The sequence below is a fragment of the Carassius gibelio genome, chromosome B16, assembly GCF_023724105.1.
Source record: "Carassius gibelio isolate Cgi1373 ecotype wild population from Czech Republic chromosome B16, carGib1.2-hapl.c, whole genome shotgun sequence".
NCBI lineage: Eukaryota > Metazoa > Chordata > Actinopteri > Cypriniformes > Cyprinidae > Carassius > Carassius gibelio.
In genome coordinates, this window is record NC_068411.1 from 19,157,386 (window position 1) to 19,179,095 (window position 21,710).

General features: G+C 37.6%; 3 protein-coding genes across 3 annotated transcripts; 2 read left to right on the forward strand and 1 right to left on the reverse strand.

The window, feature by feature from the left end:
* The first annotated feature begins 223 nt into the window (after positions 1–223).
* Positions 224–10,052, forward strand: si:ch211-197h24.6 (uncharacterized). Its single transcript, XM_052577818.1, has 12 exons — positions 224–330; positions 623–671; positions 4,144–4,174; positions 4,979–5,059; positions 5,485–5,624; positions 5,746–5,871; positions 5,961–6,006; positions 7,584–7,658; positions 7,776–8,170; positions 8,277–8,381; positions 9,040–9,124; positions 9,713–10,052. Exons 2-12 carry the CDS (start codon positions 624–626, stop codon positions 9,733–9,735), a joined length of 1,155 nt encoding a protein of 384 aa, XP_052433778.1. The 5' UTR covers positions 224–330; position 623; the 3' UTR covers positions 9,736–10,052.
* Positions 10,053–10,585: 533 nt separating this feature from the next.
* Positions 10,586–13,299, reverse strand: LOC127974485 (RNA-binding protein 12B). Its single transcript, XM_052577817.1, has 2 exons — positions 13,151–13,299; positions 10,586–12,967 (listed from the first exon to the last, which is right to left on the reverse strand). Exon 2 carries the CDS (start codon positions 12,935–12,937, stop codon positions 11,381–11,383), a length of 1,557 nt encoding a protein of 518 aa, XP_052433777.1. The 5' UTR covers positions 12,938–12,967; positions 13,151–13,299; the 3' UTR covers positions 10,586–11,380.
* Positions 13,267–21,481, forward strand: LOC127974483 (meckelin). Its single transcript, XM_052577815.1, has 28 exons — positions 13,267–13,603; positions 13,900–13,988; positions 14,089–14,179; positions 14,303–14,402; positions 14,496–14,565; positions 14,685–14,756; positions 14,854–14,916; positions 15,027–15,181; positions 15,872–15,980; positions 16,060–16,146; positions 16,684–16,749; positions 16,839–16,995; positions 17,083–17,206; positions 17,291–17,396; positions 17,562–17,618; positions 17,692–17,790; positions 17,865–17,963; positions 18,425–18,511; positions 18,621–18,720; positions 18,848–18,987; positions 19,433–19,573; positions 19,669–19,749; positions 19,903–20,019; positions 20,130–20,246; positions 20,570–20,674; positions 20,768–20,870; positions 20,955–21,097; positions 21,188–21,481. Exons 1-28 carry the CDS (start codon positions 13,411–13,413, stop codon positions 21,266–21,268), a joined length of 2,952 nt encoding a protein of 983 aa, XP_052433775.1. The 5' UTR covers positions 13,267–13,410; the 3' UTR covers positions 21,269–21,481.
* Positions 21,482–21,710: the final 229 nt, after the last annotated feature.

The window sequence follows — 21,710 nt, forward strand, 5'->3', positions numbered from 1 at the left end:
GGTGGTCGAATAAAGCTCGCTTCAGAATAAAGGTTTTGGTTGTGGTTCCATTTCAGTTCTCTTTACTTATGAGTGTTAAAAAAACTCCAACAATTTCATACTTATGTAATAGTTGAAGATATTAACGACAGCAATGATTGAATATAATTTACTTTATGAGTAAATCATTAAAATAAATTAATTAGTATACGTACAAAACTATACAAAGGACTTTTATTTATTCATCCGGAAATAGGCGGAAGCGGACTGGGGTCTTTACTATATTATTTCGGCCCAGTTCCTTGTCGCATTTCTATTTTCAAAACCAAACAAGCCTTTGCTAAGCACAAGGTAAGTAAAACAAAAGCAAACAGATAAATAATTTAACAAAGCTTTAAATAACTGCGTTGTATTGAACAGAAAAACCGCGCTTAATTTTAAAGCGAGTTTAAATGCGTTGGCTGTGCACGATGAAGGACGAAAGCGCGTGATCTTTGTTACGAGCCACAGTCGCCATCATTTACTTTCTCTTACAGCCGAAATTGTGTATATTAGTTACGAACAAGTTTCTCCTATTCTACCTTTAAATATGTTTTAATTCCAGCAATCATTAAAATATTCTAATATGTGTTGTCTTTTACAGCATGGAAGCTCACCCAAATCCTAATAGGAAGGGCAGGGCCGGTGGAAAGGTGAGCCCTAATAGCGTCACATCACAAAATATCAGAGCTACCCCAACCCTACCTTACCATCTGGATGTAGAGCATTTGCAGACCTGCAGTAGTTCTAAAACAGTGGACACTCAGGCCGCTGATGGTCCATAAAAATGTCTATTAGTTGATTGGTGTTTAAAATAACAATCTGGAAAAACTTCCCCATTCAAATTTGTAAATGCATGTGATGCATCCATGCATGTTTTTAACTATTACACTTGAATTAAAATTCATTTTGTTTTATAATAAAAATTACACCCTTTCATTTAAAGGTGTCATATGATGTTGCTAAAAATAACTTTTTAAATATTTGGTATAATGTTTATCCGGATTAAGTTTCCAGAAACACATAATTTTCCACATACTGTAAATTATTGTTTCTGCTTTTTGAATGACGCCTTTCTGAAACACGTCCAGCTATCCAGTGCGTTGTGATTGGACGAATGCCTCAAGCATGTGAGGGAAATGTCCCCCCCCCCCTTTTTTTTCCTGTCATGCCTGGTGCGTCGAGATAAAAACATTTATCAACCCATTATATACTAGGCGTATGTTGCATAATTTGGGGATGTAATTACTGATTATAAAGATTTATACAGTTTTTTTTTTTCTGCTTAAACTTAAAACCATGTCTGCATTTGTGATATGAGAAATTACTAACAAGCCCACTGCTCAAAACACACGTATGAATTGTCAGTGGCAAATTCTTTGTTAAAAAAAAAAAAAAAAAAAGTCAAAACAGCTGGAATTGTAGTCTTCTCCCCCAGGATCAGGAAACGGTTCTCCATAAAATGCACCGCACACATCTGAAGTTTTGGGTTGGACTGTTCTGGAACAGTGTTGTACATGCAACTAAAACACTGATTTCTAGTTGTTTCCTCTTTTGGAAGGCCAAACAAAGTACTTTCGTTTCGCAACAAAACACAGATCTTCACAACATGTCGGTGGCTGCAACAATAAAGTTATAAATTCTTTCTTTGCGTGAACATTTGGGCGCCATTATGCAAATCTTCCCACGTCGTAACCATAGACTCTAAAAAAACTTGAATGTAGTGTCCGTGACGTCACCCGTAGACTCCTGAAGAGTTTTTTTGAAGCTTAAAGTGTGCAGAGCTGGCCGTCGCCATCTTGGCAGCGCGCCACCGTGCGACTCTCCCAGACAATTGAAAATGGACAAAAAGGCAGGATCTTGTTGCTGAAGTCACGCCCACCTAGCGCGACGGCGGTGTCAGCAGCGGCAATACACCTGTCACTCAAGTAGCCACACCCTTAATTATGCAGAACTTTAAGGCTTAATATAATTTAAACTGATGAATTATAAAAAAAAATTCACCCCCTCACAGTTGTCATGAAGGGAACAATTAGCTATATAGACCAAAATATTTTTTTGAACCAGGCAGTAAACATTTTTTTTCTGCTGTAAAGTTGGGCATTTTAACAAGGGGAGTCTTGACTCGCTCGGTCGTAACATAAGGTTCGTTCGACCTGAAGCATGGCTACAGACGGTGGTCAACGAGAGCAGCCGCTTGTTTGCATACCTCATCACAGAAGTGATTTAAATGCAGTAGTTTTCAAATACACCCGTTTCAGAAACATTTTCATGAGCAACAGAAACACTTTTTATATGCTGCTTAATACAGCGCCATCTTTTCAAGAATAAAGTTCAACATTGTCATATACTATTTAAATACTAATAAAGTGGGGGTGTATATATATGCTTGTATCAGTTATATGATAAGTGACTCATTACAACTAAACTAGTGCGACTACACTAAAAAAGCTTTTACCTTTCTAAAAACACAGATTTGAGGCCATTATTGGAACTGAAAAGGTTCAAATAACCCGAAACGCACGTGATCATTGTCATGTGGTGAATCTGGCCAATCGTGAAACGGCGGTATAGTCATCAGCGCCCCTGCAGTCCCTCTGGAGAAACTGCGGCGGCTGAGTCAGCCTTTGATGCTACACGTGACAGTCATGTGGTGTCGGCGCCGTCTAAAGTCAGACAAGACTTCTAACCGAAGACACTGCTTCAAGTCAGATCGGTTTGCACAGCGCTGCATGAAGTCAAACGCACCTGTAGACATGTGTGGGAGTGTTAGAATGTGGCATTTTAGGGGGGCGTGGACGATTCTTAACATTTATAAAGAATATCTCTTTGGATTTGAGTCTTTAGTCTTTGCGACTTTAGAGATCTTATCCATTCACGAACCGCATGTAACACTCCAAAGAGAAAGGAAAACTTAATCACATCATATGACCCCTTTAATAAAATATAACTAATTTGCTGGAGAAACGACACAATTCTTTCTCGTGACATGTAGGACAGATGTCACACAACATGTAAGAAAAGATATGTTACAAATTCTGTTTCATTGCAACTTTATTTCTAATCACTTTGTCTCATTTCAATAACGAAACTGACATTTTTAAATTCAGCATATGCAAGCGTTTGGTCCAACTAGGTAGTACACTGTGCCTTCGTTCCAGTGCTATATTGCTTATAATGAAATTTGGTCATTTGTACTCTACCTAAAACTGATTGTAATTGTTTGGAAGTAGCTAGTGGTTGAATGATTTCACCCACGTATCTGTATCACCCATAACTCTGTTATGCCGTGAAGCTCAGGTTGACAGAGTGCTGCAAACTGTCTGTCTGAGGGGCTATAGATTTGATTAAAAAGAATCCCCCATTTTCTGCATACTTTAGTCAGCTTCATCAGTCATCCGTTAGGATATAGATTTTCTAGCAAAATGAGCCGATAAAGGGGTGATCACACTGTGACCAATGATAGTTGGCATAGTGTTGGAGAAGTGTGGGAAACCTGCATTTTGCTGATTTTATGACATTTCTCATGCCTTATAGTTAGTCTCTAAAAGATTAATACTAAAATGGTATTAATCTCTACCCTTGATGTGTTTGAGGGTTAAGAGTATTTGCAGTATCGTGCAATCTGAAACTATAATTATTATATGGAAAATGAGAGTAACGTATGTAGTATTAACTGAGGAAAATAGTTAATTGGTCCTTACACATTCATTGCAGACCTTGTATTGCTTATTTATTAAAATAAATTAATGGTTTTATTAATCAAGGATGCATAAAATTAATCAAAAGTGGTGGATAAGTTTTATAACTTTCAAAATAAACAGTGGTATTTTAACTTTCTATTTATCACAGAATCCTGAAAAATATCACTTATAGAGCTCCATTCTCAGGAGATAAATCAAGCATGATTGGTTTTTCTAGCATGACAGTGTGTGGCGAAGTGACACTTTGTGTCCTCCCGTCTAAGGACTTTCACCCTCTACTTTTGAAGTGGAGAGGAGATTTTAAGCGGGAGAGGAGGAGGAGTAGAGCGGACTCTGCTCTTCACCTCAAGTGCTATTGTATCTCTCTAATTCCTCTCTATTTCTCTCCCCCACCAATGATTTTATTTGTCTTCTGTGACAGAAAAAGCAGCAGCTCTTCAGTGGTGACATAGGTAAGTGCCGCCCTCAGAACACTTCAGTTCTGCCCCTCAGCTGTGCCTGGCCTTGGTTATTGCCATGTGCCACTTCTGGGTGTTTCAGAGCTTTGGTGTTTAACCCTGAACACAACACATGAGCACAGCTCTCAAACTAGCACCTTTTTCAGACCAATGCTTTGCACTATTTGAACTGCGGTGTGCTGAACAACATTAGAAACATCAACATTGAGCTCCTTCGAGCAACATTAGAAAAAGCAAGACCTGGTCTTGCCATGTGCTTTAATGTCAGGTCAAGTGCCACGTGCCACTCGGAGGTTGGGTATCCCACCTTTAATCCCTGTATGCCTGCTTAGTGTCCTCTGTCTGTTTTGATTGTGGTGCCTTGCGCAGGGCATGCATTTAAGCTTCAATTAGAACCCTTACACTGCTGCAGTGTGATCAGCTGACGTCTCAACCGTTGTGCTTTTGTCATCGCACTGGGGTTGTGGATGGGAAAACAGCTGGCGCCACAGCAGGTTTTTCAAAGTCTTTATTCAAATCTGTTGAGTTTGTATGTTGTTCAGCGTTTAATCGCAGAGAGTTGTGGCTCACTTGTCTGACCACAGTTTTCCATCAAGTGTGAATTGCCTCTATGTAGGCCTGGGAGTAACTAATGAATGGGTGCTTTAAGCACTCAGCTAGTTTTGTTTTTTGGATACAGTAACCACTTGGTACGGTTACAGTAGTGTGGAAACACTGTCTTTTGTGCTTTAAGTCCAGGTTCACAATGCTTGTCAGTGTCCATGTTTTGATTTTACTGATTCATGTGTGTTTCATCAGTCTTCACTTCCAAGAATGGATCCATCCAGACTATACCCTGTCTGAACAAACGGCTCAAGTCAGTCACCGATGCTGTTATTGGTGAGTAATGATGAATATTTTGTTACACCATTATATAAATGGAGGCTAATCTGCTTTTATTTTTACCCTTTTGCTAATGAAATAATTTTAATCATGACTTTAATTGAATTGAACAGTGTTCACAAATGTCCAAAATAAAGGTTTAGATAAATACGAATGATCTCTATATTTTATCCAATTTTAAATTATATGTGACAACACACAGAACACTTAAACTGTTATCCCACTTAATTTTAGTTTTTGTAATGTTTTAAAGTGTATGATATTATAAGTTTTTCTCCCTCCGATAGCTTTAATATACTTGACTGATTTTTGTTAGCAACTTATAGCTAACTGCATATTTATATATTTGTATAGATTGTATTTGAAACTTTTAAACTGAGTGACTAATCTTATGTTTGAATACATGGGCTTTGTGTTGATAGGCCTGCAGTACATATGGGAGTATCGAAGCCCATCTAAGTCGGTTCCTCCCCATTACCAGTGTAAGCTGTGTAAAGTTCAGCGGCTGCAGAATGAAATGGCTGCTCACATCTCCGGCTGGAAACATGGCTTCAAATACATGGTATGATCTTCAGTCGCTTTTTATCTACATGGATATCACAGATTATCTCTGTCCATGCATCTGATGCAGTACACAGCCTCCTTATGTGTTGTGTGTGTTTTGTCTGTTTTTTGGAATACAGAAGCAGAACCACAAAGACAAGGTTCCCCATGAGGAAGAGGATGCACTTAAAGATCCAGCCATCAGGAAAGCTGTTAAAGCTGCTGCTGCTGAAGTGGAGAAAGCTGAGGGAAGAGGTCAAATTAAGGTAAGACTTAATCCCGATGTGTTCTAAAGATCTCACGCTAGGACTTTTTCATCATACATTCTTGTTTTTGTTTGTTTTTTTGTCTTTAGACTGTTCTAAAGGAGCCATTTGAGGTTATGGTGTTTCAGACCATGAGTAAGTCAGTTGTCGTCAACTTGTCATCTCAATAAATATTGTTTCACTTGGAAAGACTGTGGTAGCTTATGTGAGAAATCAAATCCCTCTCGAAGTCTTGAGGTTTTGATGCCAGAAGGTAGACTTTATTATTAGAGACAATGAAGTTGAGAAATTCTGCAGAAATTTGTGTCTGCACACTCTTTATAGTTTTTCCTCAAGGCGTGTTCAGTATATTTCATACACAGTCCTTCTACCCCCATCCAGTGTACACATTTTACTCTCCTGCAGTCCTCCCTAAACAAAGGAAACATATGATCAGAATTGTAGAATAACTTGATTACTTTCCTGCAGGCTTGCTCGTACACATTCATAGCAGAATAATTTGATTAGGCACAATACTCTCTTTTGTAGGCCTCCTTACATACAGAAACAACATGATCATAATAGTAGATTACAAATATGGCTATATTCACATTATTATACTTTTCAGATTTTGATTAATAAAAATAGTCTACAAGACATCTTATGAAGCAAATATGGTTGCTAAATCCCTACTCTGGTATAACCGCATTATTGACTGACCCTTACGCGTCACATACATGTACTGTAAATGTCAAAAGAGTGCATTGAATTAGCAAGAAGTCTTTGTTTTGTGGTCCTCTTTGCTAATCATATCCCCTGGTATGAAGTAGATAAAGGTTTTATTAGTATTGCATATTTATCCAGTCTAGACAGGGTTTTCACAGGTCCTTAAAAAGTCATAAATTTAGTTGTATCAAATTTAAGGACATAAAATCTTAAATGGTACAAGAAAGTCAATTTAGATTTTCAAGAGGACTTGTTTTTGGAGACTGAAAAGACAAGAATTGATCTTGCTGTTAAACCTCAAAGGACTAGGATAAAGATATCACAAATTTTGCTAATACCTCTTCTCAGTGGCTTTATCATAAAACATTTCTAACAAAATGTCTACTATTAAAGCTGAAAACTGGTTTTAAACGGTAATCCAAATATACACACAACTGAAAATGTGATTTATTAAAGCCACTTTTGGATGTTTTGTGTCCAAAGAGGACTTATAGTCAAGCAGGAAGTCTGTGTTCAAGCACAGAATTTAATCCGTAGTAATAAACAGATTTAACAACAGTCATTTAATTTCTTGTTTGTATCTACCCTGGTTTTTGCTCCTTGTCTAATTTAAGAAGCGATCACATCTGTTCTGAACTCTTCTAGCACAATCGCAGTATCACTTCCCTCTTAGCAACTGGAAAGTGTGGTTATTTCTGAATGTATAGGGGATATTTCAGACAAGTTTGTACAATATTAGCTTTTTTCATTGATTTTTCATATTTCATGCATTAAGATATTTAATGGGTCATTTGTTTTATGTTTACACCATGTTGATCACTTCATGTGGGCTGCCCTTGTAGAACTTTAACTAAAACATGACAAAATTAACCATCTAGTTACATTTAGTTGACTAGTTAAATGTAAAAAATAAATCCTGAATCAGTCAATGGTTAAAAATATTTTCCCGCCATATCACTTAACCCTAGGCAGCAAGATACCTAACCTGATGTTTTTTTTTGTTTCAGAGTCTGCACAGCCCAATCCAGCATTTGCAGGAACTGCTGGTCTTCTTGGGCCACCTCCAAGAGGGTTAAAACCAGGTTAGTGTCTAACCAGTGTTTGTTTTAATAGAAGTGAATTGTCTAACTTTGATTTGGAATGTTGTGTACTGTTACTTTTTTTTTTTCTTCTTCTTCTTTCTTTCTTCACATCCTCAGGTGGTCCTTATGGAGGTCCAAGGTACATGGGGAATTTCCCACCACGGGGTGGCATGATGCCTGATTTCCCCCCTGGCAGGCGTGGGGGTATGGATGAACCCTCCATGAGGAGAGGTTATCCTGATATGGGAGACTTCACTAGCCCAGGTCGCTATGGTAATGGCATGCCTGGACCAGACAGGGGGATGATGGAAATGGATGACATGCAGCATTTCCCCGATGAAGGACCCATGCGCATGGGCCCAGATGACTTTGGGCCTGGCCCGCGTAATGAGGGCAGGGGCAGACCTTTCCCTGATGACATGCCCATGAACAGCAGCGGCGACAGATTGATGGGGCCTGGCCCTAAAGGCCCGGAGAACAATAGCCTACCGGCAACACTGCTCAAATATCTGGTACTGTTCTCTTTTAGATATACAGTACTTGTTGAAGCACTTCATGCATTTACATTAGTAGCCATTTGGGGTTATTAACGTGTTTGTGTTTCTGGTTTAATATTAGGACTCTTTCCGTATTGAAAACGAGGACGATGCTCAGATTGTCTTGAAGGTCACACAGAAGCTCACAGATGTTCTGATGGAGTATCGCCTCAGAAGTATTTCATCGGTGAAGGCTCTCATTTATGCTCTACATTTATTATCATTTTTATCCAAATGCATTTCTTAATAATTTTTATTAGCTCATCAAATTTAAGGTTATTTAAATAAAATGAATTCTTAATGACACAAAATCCTGGTCAGTATATGAAAATAAGTCACTGCAGAATATCAGTTGTTCCAGAAAGCAGTGTTTTTAGTTTTTTTTTTTTTTTTTTAAATGGATGACTGCACTTGTGTATAAGGTTCATTAAAAGACACAAAACCATTTAGTCAGTACTTCTAGTGTGCAAATTTAAAAAACTATTTTAGTTTCCAGCTTTGGTGATTTATTCTGAAGTACATTTTTATTGAGTGTAAACCGTAAGGAGTCAAGGAAATGTTGTTTTCTGCAAACACAGGATGTGGCTACTGTTTTATATGCTTGATTTCCTTTGTAAAGAATGACAAAGTTTTCATTAAAGGCTTCAGTGATCTCAAACCAATTTCACAGGGTTACTTCTAAAAAATAAGGTTCTTTAAATATATATAATCTTTCTGAAAATGAGTGGCAAAAGAACATGCTGTATAGAACATGATCACACCACAGTTTTAGCAGTGTGTCCATATAAGTGAAATTAACCCTATTTTTTCTGCCATGTTTTAGTTTTGAATTTATTTTTTTTCAGGTGCCCAGTGTGAAGCCTCTGCCCCCAATGAATTACTCAAGTCTTTCACACAACTCAAATGACAGATTCTCTGGCGGCATGCCAGGTATTGCACACCATTTTTTATTTTTGTCAGACTTTACTATTGCTAGTTTTAAGTCTGAGTTCCAGATAAAATAAGTACCTCTCATTGGTAAAGTTAAAGTATTTGCTTTGCTGGAACACCAAAAATAGGCATCATTACATGAATAAATATAAAAGACTTTTTGTGTGGTATTTCCAATATCATGACCTTTACTGTAATATGACTCCTATACTCATAGTTTGGTTATGCCACCCATACCTTATTAAAATCTTAGCATATCTAACTGCCATTTGGAACATTTGGTATTGCCTTATTATATCTGTGGGCAACACACGTTTCCATGGATTTTTTTAATGCATACACTCTCCAAAACATAATGGCAGCATAAGAACAGGATTGGTTCATTTTGACTTTGCTTATGCAATGATTCTAACTCACAGTAAGAAATGAATACACTTTTTTTTTTTTTTTTTGCGGGGGCACAGTTCTTTTTATAGAGACAAGTATAGAGGCTGGTAACATAAGCAGAAATATGCAAAATTAATATAATTTCAACTATTTGGCATAATGCATAAAGTTTGGTTTCACATGACTGCTCTACCTTGACAGGTCCATCGAGATTCTACAACTAAACATTGATCTGATGGATGAAGCCAAGACTTGGATGCAACCTGCTTTGCCCGTTTTTTTGACTCTTCATGACCAAATTTTTTTTCTTGACTTTTAAGCCGCTTTGTTTTTACAGTGTATACATGAGTAGAGTTATTTTAAATGTTACCTTTTTTTCCTTTCTCTTTTGATGAAAGAAACCGGTTTGTAGCAACACAGTTTTAGTGAGTTATTAAACCGTCTTTAAGTGAAGTCAGTAAGATCCTCAAACAATGTGACTGCTTGTTTCTAAAGGTCTGTTGCCATGATGTCTAAAATAAATTCATAGTTCCTTACAGAACCTTGTTTCTTTTGTATGATTTGCGGAAAAAGTTTCTATATCCTTCAGATATCCTCACTTCAATCAGGTTGTCCCATAGTTTGAATACTGCATCTTCATCAGTTTTTGCGCCTGTATTGTCTTATAAAGTTCTGTGTTCTCCGGTACAATTTAGGCTCTTCAATGGCTCTCCAATGATCTTCTTATATCCTTATTGCTTACACTTGGAAATGAGGGTAGGCACAGGTATACTAATATAATGATATTTATGAAAAGAAGCATGCTCTATTTTTTTACTTTGGGTTTAACTTGAATAATTGTATAGGCCACTCCCAACAAATTGTCCACATGATGTAGTGCAGTACCACCTGCACCAATGTCCAATGACAGTATTGCATGGTTATCCTGTCTCCATTTTGACTGCTCTCGGTATTCATTATAAGGAATTGTGTGCTGCTGTTGACTTATACAAATTTCATAATCAGTTCTTGATCAGCATCTTGGAAAGCAAACTTTAATTTTTTTCCGACATAAAAATTGGAGACTGAAACTGATTTGATATTGCATATCAAATTTCTATTAAGTTTAATTACAATATATCATCAAATATACATGTCAAATGAAAAACAAATCTATCTGGTCATCAAGACATAACTAAAAATGGTTGTTTTAGATTTTTTTTTTTTTTTTACAAACAGGACTGCATATGCAAATGTCAGATCAAATACTGAATCAATTAGTCCAAAGGGAAAAAAAAAGTTTATAACCTATTCCTTCTGTTAAAATATATACTGTTAAACCGAAATAACTAAATATTAATATGCAATACAAGATATGTGATGTATCTGTTTTTAATGGAAGCCAGTAAGCTGTATGTTCAGCAGCTACAACCAAGGAAAGAAGTGCAAAATTTAATTCAGTTTGCACTTTAAATGTGAAAGTAAACCAGTATTATTTATTCACTTGTAGCAGACCTGAATACACTGGTCAACATTTGAAGTGGATCAAAACATTTCATCAAGTTGTCCTAAATCCAAAACAATACCTGTTTTTGTATTAGGACAACTTTGATCCACTTCAAATGTTGACTACTGTAGTTTGGCAACTACTGTACAAAAGAGTTTTTTTTTTTTTTGGTACACTCCTTTCATGTGGTACTCAAAATCCTTAATGGGCATCTTCAATTGTTGAACCTATAATATTGCTTTTATATACAGCTCACAGAGCTAATGATAAAGCTTACACTGGATCTTCAAATGATTTAGTTGTCGTCCTTTACGTTTTACACCAGGAGTTTACACTACTGCTGTTGTTTCAAAGTGCTGAGAACATTCCAATTCTCCAGTCATTCACAATGTACCAAGTATCTTCTCCCTCTGTTGATGTGTGATACAAGTGAGTAGAATTTTTGCTCCCATGAAATACTTCCCATGGAAACTCTGGGCCTGTTTGGCGATGTCCTCACATTCAAACTGCACAATGGCTTCCCCGACACCACTTCCCTGGCTGTCCACAAGCAATATGATTGCATCTTCACAGACGTTAAAGCGCCTGAAAAAGTCTCTCACCTCTACTTTTCTTACATCTGCAGGAAAATTGCGTGCATATACACATGACATGTCTGAATGAGGATTTCCATGAAGTGGTGGCCTCCAGACATTAGCACATCTGTTTTTGCGGAGTATAGCAAGCATTTCTTCTTTAGTAATGGCTGACACTTCAATGTCCTTTAAGCCAACATTTGTGCCATTCATGTTAAGAGCTGAGGCATAGTCTTCTGCATGCTCAAAGGTAATAAATGCAGTGCTTGTCCGCTCTCTCCACTTATTCAATAAATGCTTTATTCTGTAGTTTGGGATTGCATGACAGCCAAAAATATCCTTGATCTCGGTCTTGGTTATATTCTTTGAAAGATTATTGACAATAACACAAAGTTCTGTTTGAGGGGATGTAAAGTTTCTGCTGTATTTTTTTGGAGGTCCACGAGAGAGTGACTCCTCTGCACTTCTTTTGGTTGAGAAACCTCTGATTGCATTTCTTTCCGTGTTAACTTCCCTTCGCTCTGAGAAAGTGTGAGGTTTGATGTTTTGCATGAAATTTTTGGACTGCTCCACAGCATCGGTCCACATCTTTTCATGGGCAAGTCTGACCTCAACATGGTATTCTTTGAATTTCCTATGGCTGTATTTCAGCCCCTCCTCAGCATCTGTGAAACTCGCCAGCTTCACAAGACAACACCAACCCAGTGACAGTCTAACTTTTGTGATGACTTCCAACACTGGAAGTCCCAGTAGGAACTGGTAGATCTCTTCTTTGGAAACGGAGTCAGGAAATCCATAAAGTCGAAGATAGCCTGGCTTACAGGAATTGAGGTTTTCTCCACTGCTTTTTTGCTCCTTAGGTGCCATGTCATGAGTTAGACTATGTGGCGCATCCTTAATTGTTTGGTTGTCTGTTGAGGACCATTTATCATTTTCTGGAACATTTTGGTTGAAATTTTCAGGCACTTGGCCTTGATCCACTTTTTCATTTGAATGCAGTCCTTGAATGGCAGTCATTAGACTAAGCAAAAGACCTCTATTGTTGTCAGGTGGGGATGATGGCACTGTTTTAGTCTCCACTGCTGTGGACTTTGGTTTCTTTAATCGTGACTCCATTTTTCTCTTGAGTTCAGCCAGACTGCTAATATGTAATGAAACAGAAGAGCCTCTGAGGAGTTTTCCGGAGTATCGCATGGCTAGTTGGCCTTCTCTCTCCGAATTAAAAATGATAAAAGCTTCACCCATCTTGCCACCGATAATATGAACACCACCCTCAGGTATGTGCAAGCCATGGAAAAATCTTCGGATGTCTTCAGATCCCGCCTCTGTGTTTAAACCTTGCAAACGCAGAACAACTATTGTCATGGTCAGATTCTTCTTACAAACCAATGGGATCTGTTTAAAAGGAAAAAAAGCAAACTTTTGAGACCAGTTTCTATAATCTAACAAAAAAATCCACTGTAGAAACCAGTGTTTTCTCCCCTTTGTTTAAAACTTTCAAAGATGAGAAAAAACACCTCAGGAAATCCACTTCTAGTTAAACATTCGATATCAATGCGTCTTCGGAGCCTTACTTACCGTTCGTTTTTTTCTCTCTGAAAATAATACCTCAATCTAAACGGTTCCACACGACTTTTTTCTTTCCTTTCTTTTCTTTTTTTTTTTTTTTTTTTTTTTTTTTTGGTCAGAGAAACCACGCGGTAACCTCCTGAACAACACAGCTCGCGTGTCCGGCGGGAAAACGCAACTTCCTCTCAAATACTTTTACGAGCGCGCGCACGCTGCACGCCTCTGAGCTGGAACAGGAACCGGTACGTCATTCACGCGTCATCTGCACCATGGCGACGAGGACGCTGAGAGCATTTGTGTGTAGTTGTTCCATCATATTCCTGTTCAAACTAAACGTTTTTTCCTGCCAGCAGTTCTCTATATCTTTTCAGCAGCCTTCGGATTGTGGTGTGGACAGTTATTTTGATATTTCTAGCTTGTCTTGTGTAAAATGCGGGCCGAATCAAGTGAGCAGCAAATCAGGTACGCTTAGCACAGATTAGTTTCCTTTGTTTTGACCAACTAACCTGTTGACGATAGACGTTGTACAATAAACAGCAATCATTTGCTCATATATTATTGCTAATGTAACCTAGAGTGAGTAACGTTATTTAAGAGTGGGTAAATTGCATGCGCGCAGAATTCTGCATTTGCCGCTGCTCATAGCACCAAAGTAAACAAATAAATATTTCAAATGAATATAATTATAATCACGGAACTTTTATAATACACTTAATTGTAAACCAGCTTGTATGTTTATGTGTATTTCTGTTATATAGGACTGGCATGTGAGTGTCAGACAGGTTTCAGGGTGCTGGTCAGCAATGGGGCGTCCATCACGTGCCAGCAGTGTCCTGAAGCCAATCAGGTTTTGTATTAAATTTAAATTACAAATTTAAGATCTTGTATTATTAGTAATTTAGGGAACTTGTACTTTCATACATTTATATGATTACTTTCATTCATAGGTGGTCACCCAGGATGGGTATGGCTGTATCCATTGTTCTGGAAGGGTAGGGGAGAATGGCAAGTGTCAGTGTCCTAAGGGAAGTGTGCTCGGTAAGTGCTTTTCATTTCAGTTGCACATAAATAAATATGATTCAAACATAGGCTGTTTTTTTTTCTCTGAAATAAGCACTCACAGAATTGTTTATGATTTTATGGCATGTCTGTATTGGTCAGTGGAGAGAGATGGGAATGGGAATCCATTAACTGAATCACGATGTGAAGCATGTAATGCAACAGAGCCCGCTTTTTCTGCCCCAGATAGAACGGGCAACAGGTAACTCCCCTGTTTCTATCAGTGCCACCAGATTTTCATTTTGACCTTCATGTTGCATAAAGTGATTCATTTTATTTGGTCATGTATTCTTAGGTGTGTAAGATGCGAGGACTCCTTCATCAACTCATCTCAGTCTTGTGTTTGCGGTAGTTCAAACGTACAGGTGAGAATCTCAAACATTTTCATTGGGGGTCAAATGTTTATTCCAAACTTTTGACTGGTAGTATATGCATAAGTTTATGTGATGCATTGATAGGTATGATTGCTTTGCTCTGTTTACAGGCAGGTGGGATGTGCTTCCCTTCAAACAGTCTACCTACATCAGTTGTCCCAAATGTCATCTTTAGCCAACTGGTAAGATTCAAAGTTAACCTCATGAGTTGTGTTTGTGTACTTCTGTTAGCGTGCTGAGGTTTGTTGCTTTAAAGTGTGATTTATTTGTGTTACACAGGCCAGCTCTGTCGTATCGGCATGGTTTTCAAACTTCATGTATTCTTCAGCAGCTGCCTGTTTGGTAAATTTCTACACACATGCACAAGTGTTTTTTTTTTTTTTTTTTTTACATTTTTACATGTCTGGCTTTGCTTTGGAAAATATATAAGTTCTGCTCATTTTGATCTGTAGTTGTTCTCCAACCGGACAGCATGTCAGTCTTTGGGCAACATGTGTGTGATGAACATGCACTCCTTTAGCACCATAAACAATGATGCCTGTGGCCTCTACAACACAGTCTACAGAACAACAGCTGCTCAGGGCAGCAGCCAGGACATCTCCTACTGGTAATGCACATACGGTTACTATATAGCACTTTACTGTTTACAATTGAGCAACTTCAATTCATATAATTAACTCAGTGTGTTGTGGCACATTCTATTTTTTCTCTCTTGAGAAATAAGTCTCTCAAACCTGTAGTTCCTGGTGTCAAAATTAGATTTTACTGGCCACCAACAAATCCCAAATGTCCAGCTATACATCTGAAAACTTGGGTCTCTCAATGCTTTGTTTATGTATCATTCTGTGAGTTTATTTTTTTTTTCGTCTCTAGCTGTCATCCACAGTTATATTTCATACATCAAGACATTTTATTTTAATTGTGGCAAACAAGCCTCTTATTATCTCTCTATATGTTACTCTCTGGATTTTTATTTCAATACATATTTCAGGTTAACAGATGACACGTGGGTAGACCGTTTGAAGGGAAGCACATCCCACCTGCCTATAAAAAAAGCAACGCAATCATCACTATCAATGCTTCACATAAACATATGTCTTTATATAACCATTACACTTAGCATAGGATTAAAAAGTACATGATCTACAGGCAACCCCTGTCACATGACTTCCATTATCAGCAGCTCTGAAAATACTTCTTTCTCATGATGCATCTTTCTTGTGATGCAAGATATGTAATTGCCAGAAGTATCCAGTTTACTTGTATTTGTGACTCTCACTCTCGTTTGTGACTCTAGGAGGGCAAACCTGCCTTGGCTCTACTATGGAGACCAGCTTGGGTTGGCATCACGGATTCTACAGAGTGAGCCACTTCCTGTTGGATTCAGCTTTAAAGGGGCACAAAAGGTAAACACTTCAGAAATTTAATCTTGTAAGAATAAGTGTACATGTAATAATTTTTTACAAACATTCCTCTCAATTTCAGAACTCTAACATCGAGCTGCGGGCTGCTGTTTACTCGGTGCGTGGGGAGTTTCTGAGATGGGAGGGCATCGGTGGAGGAAACCTCCAGGTAGGCAGGCATGATCATTTTCTCTTCTGTTGTCAAAAATTATGTTTTCAAGATTTATTTTTGCCATTTTACCTTTATTAAGATAGGATAGTGTAGATTAGACAGGAAGCCAAGTGGGAGAGAGAAAAGGGTGTAGGATTAGGAAAGGTCTTCGAGCCGGGATTTGAACAGCGTTATATGTTGACACACACTATGCTACTGTCGCTAATACAAATTCTTCTTAATAATTTTTTTTTTCTCAACTATTTTATTATTTTATATATTATCTAAAAAATGTATATATATATATATATATATATATATATATATATATATATATATATATATATATATATATATATATATTATCAAACTTTATTTGAGGTGTTTTTCATTGAGTTGATTGGCAAGTCTTTACCTTACCGTCATACAGTGATGTTCCTAAAAAATGTAAGATTTTAATTTTTTCTATTAAGGTTTTTTTTTTTTTTTTTTTTTTTTTTAGAATTAGTAAAAATTTTACTAATGTGCAAATATTCTTAATTTAATCCATTATAGCTCTGTCCAGACACCCCTACCAGACAACAGTCTGCTTTCACGTTTGGGACAGCCTACAAGCAGAGTGTGAGTCTGACTATGTGTTCCATATATAGCAATAATTTTTTTTTCAGGTGAATATGTCGATATATATAAAAGTTTTTGTCTTTTCTTAGTGTGTTCTCTCTGTGTCAGAGCTTCTGAATGGGTATCCAGAGCCTGTGTTCTATGATGTGTTCCTGGTCATTCAGAAGCCACAGGAGGACAAGCATCTTCTTGCAGTACCTCTCCTAAATACCAAGCAACAGTTTAACGGGCAGTTCACTAATGAGGGTAAAACGTACAAACCCACTTTCTGATCAAACACTTCCATATCATGGCCTTGCCGCTTTATCACCATGCTGATTTCTCTTGTGTCAGGATCAAACATGAATAACTGGTTACTGACCCGGAGGCTTATGCTAGTGGACACGTTGAGTGGAAGGCAAAACTCTTTGAGTTCTTCACCTGGGGTCATACGTGTGGCCTCTAACATAAAGATCGGGTAAGTACTCTACACTCACAAACACATAAAACACACATAGTGGGAGATCACATCACACTAAGCTTGATGTCCTGCACTGAACAGATTTCAGCTGGTGCCGAATACACAGAAGGGACAGGTGTACCCCCCTCTGATGACTGTGACTTACTCGGATATACCTGTCACTGACCCCTCCACACAGACTGTTACAGTATGTCTCCAGCATATTTTAATGCATGTAATCAAAATCAAAAAATTGACAGATAGATTACTTGATGCAGTGTAAATGTAATAATGTGACATACTTAGCAAATTTTAAATTGTTTATGTGATCAGCCAAACAGCTTCATTTAGGTTTTTATGTACATATCTACAGGTGTCATTCTCTCTTGAGTATACGATGGACCAGGAAGAAGCTCGGATCAAAACTGATGTGAGTATGAACAACGAAAATCAATTTTCTGTTTTCTTTTGTTAATCTTATTCATATGTGGATTCATATCCAGATTGCTCTTGGTGTGCTGGGTGGGGTGGCTGTTGTCCACTCTTTATTAAAGACCGCAAGCTGGAAAAGAAGAATCGCATCTCCTCTCATTGACCTACAGGTGAGAGCTAATATTCAGAGCTGATTATTAACAATTCACGACCCAGATGCATAATAATGTGATTTCTGTTTCAGACCCTTATGAAGTTTCTGGTGTTCTATGCTGGTGACCTGGCAAATGTTTTCTTCATCATCACGGTTGGAAGCGGCCTCTACTGGCTCATATTCTTTAAGGTTTGCATTAATCATGTCTGTGAGTGGCAGTTTCCAGTCTATTATTAATATGATTTAGCCTCACATGAGTCTTTCTTTTGCCTTTTCTCCTTTTTCTTTATTTTGCTTTTCCTCTTAATATTTTCCAGACAGTGGAGGCAAGTCTATCACTTTTCTCTGTTGTTAAATGTAGTCTCACCCACTTATCAGACATCAGCTTAGTATCTGTGTTTTCTGTGAATTTCTTCCAACTGTTCTGTCAAATGAGACACCCACTTGTTACAGAAAAGAAGTCAAACAGTATTTACATGTTATCAAACTGTTTATACTCTGATTGTGTGCAATCAAGTCATAGTTTTGTATAATAGCAGTAGCTCTGGCCATGTGAACAAAAACATGATTCTTATTCATTTGCCAATGTGAACATGCATTAAAACAGAAGTTCAGACCTATAAAGAAAAGCCTTTTTTGTATATCTCCAGGCCCAGCTATTTGTGTCTGTGTTGCTGCCATTACCAGCTCAGGAGGAGCGCTTTGTTGTTTATGTTGGCTGTGCCTTTGCTTTGAAGGTGAGTACAAATATGAATATTAGCTTATATGCTACATGATGCTTATTTAAGTATATGTCTGTCTTTTCCCTTTCTTCTCATGTTAACCCAACTTTATTTTCTGTTACAGACTGTACAATTTCTTCATAAGCTCTTTGTTCAGCTGTCTGTGGATATTTTCTTCATAGACTGGGAAAGACCTCGTGGTAAAGCCAGTAAGCATGTGGAGGGTAATTACAGTGTTTCTCTAATGTGCTTCTCAAATGCATGTTCCATTATACCGATACAAACGCTACACTTTTAATCCATTTTTTAATAACACAAATATATTCTATAATTATGTTGTAATGTGCTCAGGTTCTGGTGAAGCAAAAAGTCAAGCATCTCCTGTCAGTATCTGGAGAACATATTTTGTGGCCAATGAGTGGAATGAGATTCAGACCATTCGCAAGATCAACCCCACATTTCAGGTCATTGCTGTGCTTTTCTTTCTGGAGGTGAGGCCAGCAACACACTACAGCTCTGTTCCAAAACATCTACAGTTTGCCTCAAAACCTATTTCCAAAATACTTAAAGAGCCATTTGAAGAGCATACTATCGCGTTAAGGACTGTATTACAGGTGACAACCTGACTTTGTCCAGTTTAATGGCTATAATCAGAAAACCTAAAAAACAACCCAGTAATTGTTTTTTGTAAGAACTTAGTTTAGTACTCGCATGCCAATTGACATTCGCTTTCTGTGCTCAAGCTTCGGATGTGTGGGCTCAGAAAACTGTATATCAGTAGTTTAAACTGATACGGCTTTAAAGGCATGACTTCAGTGTGATATACATAAAAAAAAAAAAATAAAAAAAAAAAAAAAAATGTTTTCGTAGCCAAATATCTGAGGCCCTGTCCACACGAACACGTCTTTTTTTAATGTCGAATATTGTGCTTGCAAGGTGGTGGGCTTCTCAAATTTGGCTTTAAGAGACCCCTCATCCGACCTGCGTCGGTCTCCTGAGGCATACAAACCACCATACAGCCTCATACTCCGCTACGGTGTGGCTTCTGCAATGTGGCTCTGCATTGGCTTAATACAGGTGAGAACATGTATACTTAAATACAGGCAGCCTGTCTATTTGTTTGTGTCACCAATGCGGTTTCACATGTCCCATTTTGTGTCATATTGCCTTAGATGATATACTTCACAATATTCCATGAACGCTTTGTTGAAGACAAGATTCGTCAGTTTGTGGATCTGTGCTCAATTAGCAATGTAAGTATTAGGTTAGAAATCCTCTTTGCAAATAGACTATAATCCATAGACAATAAGTATACAATATTAGACCATAATATACTGCATTTAAGGCTTTAATGTTGCTTGATTTTGTCTTTTCTTCTTTTGTATGTACGTGTATGTGTCTGGTAGATCTCCATGCTTCTGCTGTCTCATCGGTGTTTCGGCTACTACATTCATGGACGTTCTGTTCATGGTCATGCTGACACTAACATGGATGAAATGAATACAAACCTGAAGAGGGAGGCGGTACGATGAATTTGAGTCTTCCATTTAATAATAGTTTAAATGGAGTTTAAATGGAGTTTTAAACTGGAGAAGTTTAAATGGAGAACTAATTTTATTTTTATGCATTTTAGGAGAATCTGTGTGGCCAGAGGGGACTTTTGCCAAACTCAGACACTCAGACATTTCAGATTTCAATAACCAACCGCCTACGAGCACAATATGACCGGATAATCGAGCCAATCAACAGGGTATAATCACAAACATAGACACTTATATTTACTTATCTAAAAGAGGACATACCATAGACTTTCATGGTTTTAATCAAAGCAAATAACAAAAAAGAATATTTTATATTAAGAATTTTTTTTTACATTTCAAGAAAACTTTTCCCATTTTTAGGTACAGTTTACTTGTTTTAATGTATCTTTTTTTTTTTCCTTTGGCTGTGAACCCTGTTTTTGTCACATTTTGCTTACTTCTAAAGACAATTTTTTCCCCAAGGTATAGCAAAGTGATCTCCCACACAAATCACTCTTGGTAAAGGTGGCTAAAAATGTCTCTATCTCTACAGAGAAGCGGGCCTTCAAGATTGGTGGATGCTTCAGCCAATCCATGTGAGCAGAGCACAAAAGCTTACCATACTATGAACCGATTCCTGGGCTCTGTCCTTGATCATGTGAGAATTTCATTTAATTGATTCTTGTGATTTTTCAAGTAGTTTACTATGGTTGGTTTGTGTTTTAATTTGCTCATTCTGTTGTTTTCTCAGGCACATCGTGAGATGGATTACATAGTGAAAGATAAGCTGCTATTTGAGAGACTCATCGGTATGGAGTTTATAGAGCCACTGGATAAAAGCATCTTCTATAACGGTAAAAAACGCTCTGCAAATCTTCTCAAATCATTAGTGTTTTGAGTGATTGATTGATAGAGTTTTTTTGTTTATTTTCTCTCAGATGATTCTCACTCATTCGCTGATGTCCTCTTTTATGGTAATGAGGCTGTGCTGTTGGTCTTTGACACCCTATTTTTCTGTGTGGTGGATCTGGGCAGTCAGAACTTCATTCTCGCAGCTGTGTTAACATACCTCCAGCAGCTGGTTAGTATATATGAATATGTAAATGGACTGGTTTAATTCAACGCTCTAGAGTTGATGTTTAAGATAAAGTTTTAATGTGCTCTACTTCAGGTCTTCAGATTAATCCGAAATGGAATGGGCCGCAGGAACCTAGCAAGCAAAACTCTGGTTGACCAACGATTTCTCATCTAGTTTATCTGCTTAATCTATCTGCTTTCTGTTGTCTTAATGGTGTTTCTGATTTAATCTATGGCAGCCTTCAGATTTTTGTATTGTTTTTGTATAAAAGTATTATTTGTGCAGGGTTTTTGTACTTTCTATGCCAAGACAGTTCAGGATTTGATGTATAAATGGTTTGATATTGAAATATTTTTGAACAATTAAATCTTTTCTTGGTTTTTATAATGTATTTCCTGAGTAAATTTGATTCTGCGTATAGGCATAATATAGTTTGCTTCAGTTTTTTTTTAGAAGTTCTTAATTGCACACAAATGATGGCTCATAAGTGCTTCTTGTCAGTTCTGAATACGTGGATTTCTTGGAAGTCACGCATGTCTGCAAATGTTTTTGATACTACTACAAAAGTAATTCTCAGGCCTCAGTGAGGATCAAACTCACGATCGCTTATTTACAA